Source organism: Octodon degus, unplaced genomic scaffold, assembly GCF_000260255.1.
Source record: "Octodon degus isolate 3935 unplaced genomic scaffold, OctDeg1.0 scaffold00075, whole genome shotgun sequence".
Lineage (NCBI taxonomy): Eukaryota > Metazoa > Chordata > Mammalia > Rodentia > Octodontidae > Octodon > Octodon degus.
In genome coordinates this window covers 1335366-1341919 of record NW_004524651.1, presented here as the reverse complement: position 1 = coordinate 1341919, position 6554 = coordinate 1335366, and the positions used below count along the sequence as shown (strand labels likewise).

The window sequence follows — 6554 nt, the reverse complement described above, 5'->3', positions numbered from 1 at the left end:
AACAACAAGAAACCAGTTGGTCCCACTACCACAGTACCAGGCAGTTGGGGTTAATTGCCTTGTCATAGTAAAGCAGTGCCAAGCTGCTCTCAGTAGTGGTCTGGCTACCAGTTGTGGTACATACGTCTAATCCCAGTATTCTGGGAGGCCAAAGCGGGAAGATCACTGAGCGCTTTAAACACTTGAAGGGCTTTTCCCAGAGGGCTCATATGCAGCTGCGGGGGGGGGGGTTTAGCATGTGTCTTGTGCCATTTATGAGGTGTCCATCTGGCTGTTTGGCTGTGTGTATTTGGGAGCATGTGTTCCCAATGCCCCCCAGTGACCCTGCTGAGCTTGCGGGACGCACGAGCAGTGCACCTGGTTGGCCCGGGTCCCCAGCATGGGCCTCGGCCTGGGCCGCCTCTGTGCATGGTAATCCAGCTCATTATTTAGGTGGTTACGCCACAGGCCGCTTTGTTGGGAACATTCTCAGCGCCTGTGCGTGTTCTGGCTCACAGGCTGGTCTCCACACTGTGGCAGGAAGATGCGTTGAGTCTTTGGTTCTCCGTGACTGAAGCTACACGGTTTGTCCCCGTGTGGTACCAGTGGAACAGCACCATTCGCATTGTCCTTCTGCCTGTCGCTGATGCCAGCCAGCAGAGAGGCCTCTGCGTCTTTAGTAAAGCATGGTGTCCTGTTCCCAGCTGTAGGGTCACAGTCACACTTGTTTTCTTACTGTAGGTCCTGCTGCAGTGACCAGCCAGTCTCCAGTCCCCTGTAAACTCTGTATCCTTTAGAAAGGCCTTGGCACAGAGCCCAGAGGAAAGTGGCCACCCCCCTCACACGTTGGCCTGAGGTCCTGTCTCCCTGCCACCGGGCCATGGCCCTTGTTGGGGCCGTGAGAGCTGCTGGTTTTGCTGCCCTTCCCGGGCTCATTGAGCGGCCTCGCATGCGGGTGGGCGAGTGCTTGCTGCTTCTCTTCCATGTGTGCTTTCCTATAACCCGTGGACTCCTCGTCGTGGATTGTCTTCCAGCCTGACATCATCATTAGCGCAAGCCAAGGTATGGGGTCGGTTGTGACACAGAGAAACGGGCTTGCTGATCACCCACGAGTGCTTCCTCCCACCTGGGGATGGTGGCGGTCCCCTTCCCCACTGCCCTCTCCTGCACCCTCCTTTGTTTACAATTCAGGAGCATACAGCCTGTCCCCCGCTCTGAGCCCATTCGGAAAAGCCAGACTCCAACTTGGAGTCCCATTCCTGTTCCCCATTGGCACTGCCATGTGTCCCTGTGCTCACTTCCCTGTGTGCTAGGAGGCCAGCTCACCTTTGTCACCTTGTTGCTGAAGCCCTCCAACAGGGCCTTGTCACAACCTTGTGGTTTTTACCACAAGCAAACCTGCGCCAGTCTGTAGCCAGCTGTGTACTCCCTGTCTTGTGGAGCTAGTGCTCACGCCTGGGCTTTGTGCCTGCGGGACGACCTCGGGTCACTTCCTTCTTCTGGGGAAGCCCTAGTGAGAAAGGCCATGCTGGCCTGTCTGCCTGGTGCTGGCAGAGCCTGTGCATCTCAGGTTAATGAGTGGAAAGATGGTGGGGTTGCGTGGAGAGCCCAGGGTTACCTGCTGGACAGTGAGCCAGTGCAGATACCAGAGCTCTGGGCACTGTGGCGCTGGGTACTACAGTCTTCATCTGCATGAGACAGAAAGGGCTGGGGACAGGGCTGCGCAGGCTCTGCTAAGCCTAAGGGCCTATGCCCTCCATCTGGGAGGCTCCCCTGTGCTGTGCCTCCTGCAGGCCTCTGCTAAGTGCTGGCGGCCTCTTGTAAGCAGTCAGCCAAGCGCAGAGGGAATGTGGCTGTCATTCCTATTGTCAGAGGCCCTGCTGGATGTCCCAGCTCCATGCTGCTTAGGAAGAATGGGCTGTTGAGCGCCCCTGCAGCACCCGTGTGGGAGACCACCAGGCTGGGCTCTCCTGAGAACCGATGCCCCTTGCCTTCCCTCAGTCTTTCCCTGACCTTTCCTTCAATCCTGTTCACTGAGCTCTGTGGAGCCGGCTGTGTTGCCTGTGGCCCTTTGTTCCGCAGAGAACATCGGTCATCCCAGAGCTCCTCGACTGGAGAATACCCTCTGTCTGTTTTTTGCAGCTGTGTGCCAGCCATATTGAGGGGTGGGAGAAGCGAACCCTCTGCGGGGTTTCAGCACCCGAGCACAGTGAATGTTCAGGTGACACGCTTGTTGGGCTGTTGCTTTCTTTTACACCGGTGTTAAAAGATGTTTCTTGTAACTCCAGGCTACCTCTGGAACCTACAGGTGAAGCTTCAGCCCATAGTAAACCTCTTGTCAGACAAAGGAAGGCTGATGGATTTTCTCATCCAGAGGAAGGAGTGCAAGATGGTCATCCTGTCTGTATGTTCGCAGAGTAAGTCCTTCCCCTCGGGGCTGGTGCCTTCTTAGAGCTGTGCCACCGGCCTCTGGCATTGGGAGGTGGCCGTGCATTTACTTCTGTCTGTGCGAAGGGCGGGTGCCTTCATCCCCTGGAAAGGCTGTGAAACACAAGTGCAGCTTGCGGGACTGGTCAAAAAGCCCAGTAAGTCAGTGTTCCAGGTGAAAGCAGTCTTCTGGGGACACGTGGAGGGGCTACCACTGCTAGCTTTGAGAAATCAGGACACCAAGTTTTGCTACTGTAAAACTTACACTAGTCAGGAAAGGTGATGCGTGCCCATATCCAACTGCTTGGGAGGCAGAAGCCACAAATTTGAGAGTTGCCTGGACTACGTAATGAGGATCCCCTCAAGAAGAAGAAAAAACCCCAGAATCTTCTAAAGAACAAAAACCACCCAGAACCTTCTACCGATACCCACCAGAGCTGTTTTCTTCTAGTCACCAGAAGGGTTGTGATTGTCAGGAACCAGCTCTCAAAAGCATAGCAGCTCCTTGAGTGTCGTTGCGTTGCGGGGAGTGTTTGCACTGGCAAACCTGTAGGATTACATTATCAGCAGCACCCTGCGGTGCCTGTGATTTTGGTTGGCTTGATCTGCTTACGCCTTTTGTCCTTTGTAGTGTTGAATGAGTCAGATAGAGCCACACTGCCTGTGATAGCCACCGTTTTTGATAAGCTGAACCATGAGTATAAAAAGTACTTGGACGCCGAGCAGAGTTACACCATGGTAAGTTGGATGGTCAGTCTCCACTGCCCCCATGTGTTTTCCAGGTAATTAGTGGAGGATTATGAAAATGCAGTGTCATGGAGGTCTCGTGTGGCAGAGGGCAGGGTGGCCGTAGGACACTCAGGACACTCGCAGTCCCTGCATCCCATTAGCCCAGGGCCACATCTCAGTGCCTTTGCCATATGTGCTTTGGTCGTTAGGTCTGTGTCTCTCCTTGTTGAGGCCCAGCCATACTCTGCCTCTAGATGAGGGAGCCGGTCTGGGCGCTGCAGTATGTGCTGAGTCCGCAGAGCTGGGACTTAGCGACGTAGAGATGACTTCCAGTACTTGTCCCACCTTCCTGCTTTCCCTTTACGTTGTACTACTCCCAGGGTCCTGTTACGGTCAGGTAGCAGCACTGTGCTCTTCAGGTGTTCGTAGTGAGGGGCAGGAAAGAATGTCTGTGGCTGGCTTCCAGGTGCGATGGCACCAGTAGTGTATTTTCTACAGTGAGGAAGAAAAGATCAGACCAAATGGGATCAAAGGCCTCACTTCAGACTAAACCCTGGGTAACAGCAGAAGTGGTTTGAAGCAGTACACTCAGGACTGTAGTGCTCAAAGCCAAAGTGGGCTGCAGAGGTAGGCTGTGCCGCCTGGATCCTGTGTCCCTGTCCTCTGCGCCGGCTAAGCCCTGCCAGACTGCATTCTCGGTCCTGCTCTTGGCGTCCTGAGCAGTGGGAACCAGGGGCTCTGACCCCATAAACCAGTTTCTGGGCTTCCCTGCCTATGGCTGCCAGGCTTCAAGGACCCACACACAGCGACACGGGGATTGGGCTGTTCTCCACAGCTGTGGGCACTGCTTTGAAACATGAGGCAGAATAGGGGTGCATCTGGGGAGTGCAGGGGTATGTGTAGCAACCCTGTTGTGCCGGGGAGGGCGGGGAGGAGGTGGGTGCCTGCTTTGCAGGCCCAGGACCCTGGGTTCTGTCCCTAGCACTGCAGAAAACAGAATGCTCAGACTTGTAGCAAAAGCTGTTCATTTATTGTCAATTTCATGAAACACCCAAGTGCACCCAATCACTTGATTTTTATTAGACACCGAAGTGCATAGTCCAGGACTAAGAAAATTAGGGGGTTTAGAAATTTTCAGAGGTTAAAAAAATATGTATTTGAAGAGAAACTCTGACCTAACTTCGCAGCCAGCACGGGGAAGTGTGGTCATGTAAGCAGCGTGAGGCAAGCCTTCGGTGGGGTCTGAGGTGCATGGCTGGGAAGCCAGGCTTTTCGGCCTGACGGTCATTAGCACCCTGGTCTGGTCGGTGCTGTGGCCATAAGCTCGGGACTTGTCATTTCAGGCCGTGGAATCGGGGCAGAGCCGCAGCAACCTGCCTCTCAAGCGGCCTGTGCGGACCCAAGCCGTGGTGGACCAGTCTGAAGTATACACCCACGTGCTGTCACCCTTCGCAGAGAATAAGGTGCCGCAGCGTTTGGGTCTCCTGCCCAAGGTCGCCCGGGGAGCTGAGCCGGGCCGGCTGCAGCTGTCTAGTGGGGTGTGCGCTGGAGCCTGGCTTCTGATGCTCAGACTTGTGTGCAAAGCCAGTGAAACAGAGCAAGTGGACCGTTTTCTTACGGGAATGAGCAGGGTGGTTGGGAATGAATGTGTTCCAGGGAGCAGCGCTGCCCTTTACAGCACCATGCTTTCTTCCGTAGGAGACGCCGCATAAATTTGTGATCGCCGTACTGATGGAGTACATTCGCTCTCTGAACCAGTTTCAGATCGTAGTACAGGTAGCTCGTAGGCGGCATGCGTCACCCCGAGTTAGCTGTAGGAAAGCACCGTGTCTTCACTGAGAAGACTCATGTGCTAGCAGGGGCTAGAAGGGACAGAATTTTGAGTGACTTCTGATATGCCCACATCATTTTTAGTCAGAATGAGAAGTGGAAGGTGAAGACAGGTTGAAGCCACTTTGTGTCGGGACATAGCTGTCGCTGGGAGGCAGGCTATCCCGTCGGCGGCAGCTGGGTGATTTGGAAGTGTCTTTTCTCCCCCTTCCCCCAGCACTACTTACATGAGCTGGTGATCAAGACGCTCGTCCATCACAACCTCTTCTACATGCTGCACCAGTTCCTGCAGTACCACGTGCTCAGCGACTCCAAGCCTCTGGTGGGTGGTGTCACTGTCCTTACTCTGTTGTGATGGAGACTTTTCAGTGTCACCCTTCCAGCTGAGGCCACTCAAACTGTCTTTCAGGCTTGCCTGCTGCTGTCCCTGGAAAGTTTCTATCCCCCTGCCCATCAGCTGTCTCTGGACATGCTGAAGGTAAGGCTGGGCTGCCCCTCCTGCAGCACAGGCATCTGGCCCTGTTGTTGACCTCCACATCTCTCCCCTTGTTTGCAGCGGCTCTCAACTGCCAACGATGAGATAGTTGAAGTCCTTCTGTCCAAACACCAGGTGTTAGCCGCGCTGAGGTTTATCCGGGGCATTGGTGGCCATGACAACATTTCTGCACGGAAATTTTTAGATGCTGCAAAGCAGACTGAAGACAACATGCTTTTTTATACTATATTTCGGTTTTTTGAACAGCGAAACCAGCGTTTGCGCGGGAACCCTAACTTCACACCAGGTGAGTGCAGCTGTAGTTCAGAGACAGAAGAGTAGCAGGAACCCATGTCAGGTGAGCAGCCTCCCGGGAGGACTCCTGTGTTTGCCTTCTCCATGGAAGCCCTGCAGCCCACCTGGCCCTTAACCACGCTCTGTGGTTGAGCAGGTTTGGCAGGCTCAGATGGATGTTCGGAACTCTGCACCAGCTGGGTTTTGGGGGGAGTCTAGACCCAGCTTGGATCTAATAGCAGATCTTGAGGCTACTCTTTAGGAATGAAATATATCATGACTACAGGTTCTATTCAAGTGGCTAGATCCTGTCATGCCTAGGACTTACTAAAGTTATGCTTCAGTTTTGGGTAAGAAATAGTGGCTAAGTACTTTGATCTCCAAATAGTGTTAAAATGTAAGCGTTTTCTTTACGTGGAAATCTTTAGTCAGGTTTCTTAAGTTGCACTCTATTTTAGGTCTAGCAGCTTTTTCTAGCTCACTGTACAGTGCAAGGTGGCACTTGGTGGCCACAGTGACAGCACCTCCCCAAGGAGCTTCATGCTGGTCCTTCTGAGCATGTGGTGATGGGCTGCCAGTTTACAACATAAAAAGCAATCCTAAAACTTAGGAAAACAGGGTGTTTTAGTAAAAAAATAAGTTAAGACCCAGTGCACAACCTACAAGCTGTATTCTCACCTCGTGATTAAGTATCTATTTTACTTTACAGGAGAACACTGTGAGGAACATGTTGCTTTTTTTAGGCAGGTTTTTGGAGACCAAGCTGTAATGAAGCCTGCAACGTTTTGAAGTCATTTGCTAGGCTTTTTTTTTTTTTTTT

General features: G+C 53.1%; 1 protein-coding gene across 2 annotated transcripts in view; it reads left to right on the top strand.

Moving 5' to 3' along the window:
- The window catches only part of Rmc1 (regulator of MON1-CCZ1), a 22157-nt gene extending 15609 nt beyond the window's left edge, over positions 1-6548 (top strand). The window contains exons 11-20 of one of the 2 annotated variants that reach the window (XM_004635776.3): positions 721-765; positions 988-1041; positions 2268-2396; positions 3038-3144; positions 4479-4598; positions 4834-4911; positions 5183-5287; positions 5375-5443; positions 5522-5747; positions 6444-6548. In XM_004635776.3, the coding sequence (XP_004635833.1) occupies positions 721-765; positions 988-1041; positions 2268-2396; positions 3038-3144; positions 4479-4598; positions 4834-4911; positions 5183-5287; positions 5375-5443; positions 5522-5747; positions 6444-6523 (1013 nt within the window). In that variant the 3' untranslated portion in view covers positions 6524-6548. The remainder of the gene's footprint in view (positions 1-720; positions 766-987; positions 1042-2267; positions 2397-3037; positions 3145-4478; positions 4599-4833; positions 4912-5182; positions 5288-5374; positions 5444-5521; positions 5748-6443) is intronic. The other variant, XM_004635778.2, reaches the window with a different exon arrangement.
- The last annotated feature ends 6 nt before the right edge of the window (positions 6549-6554 follow it).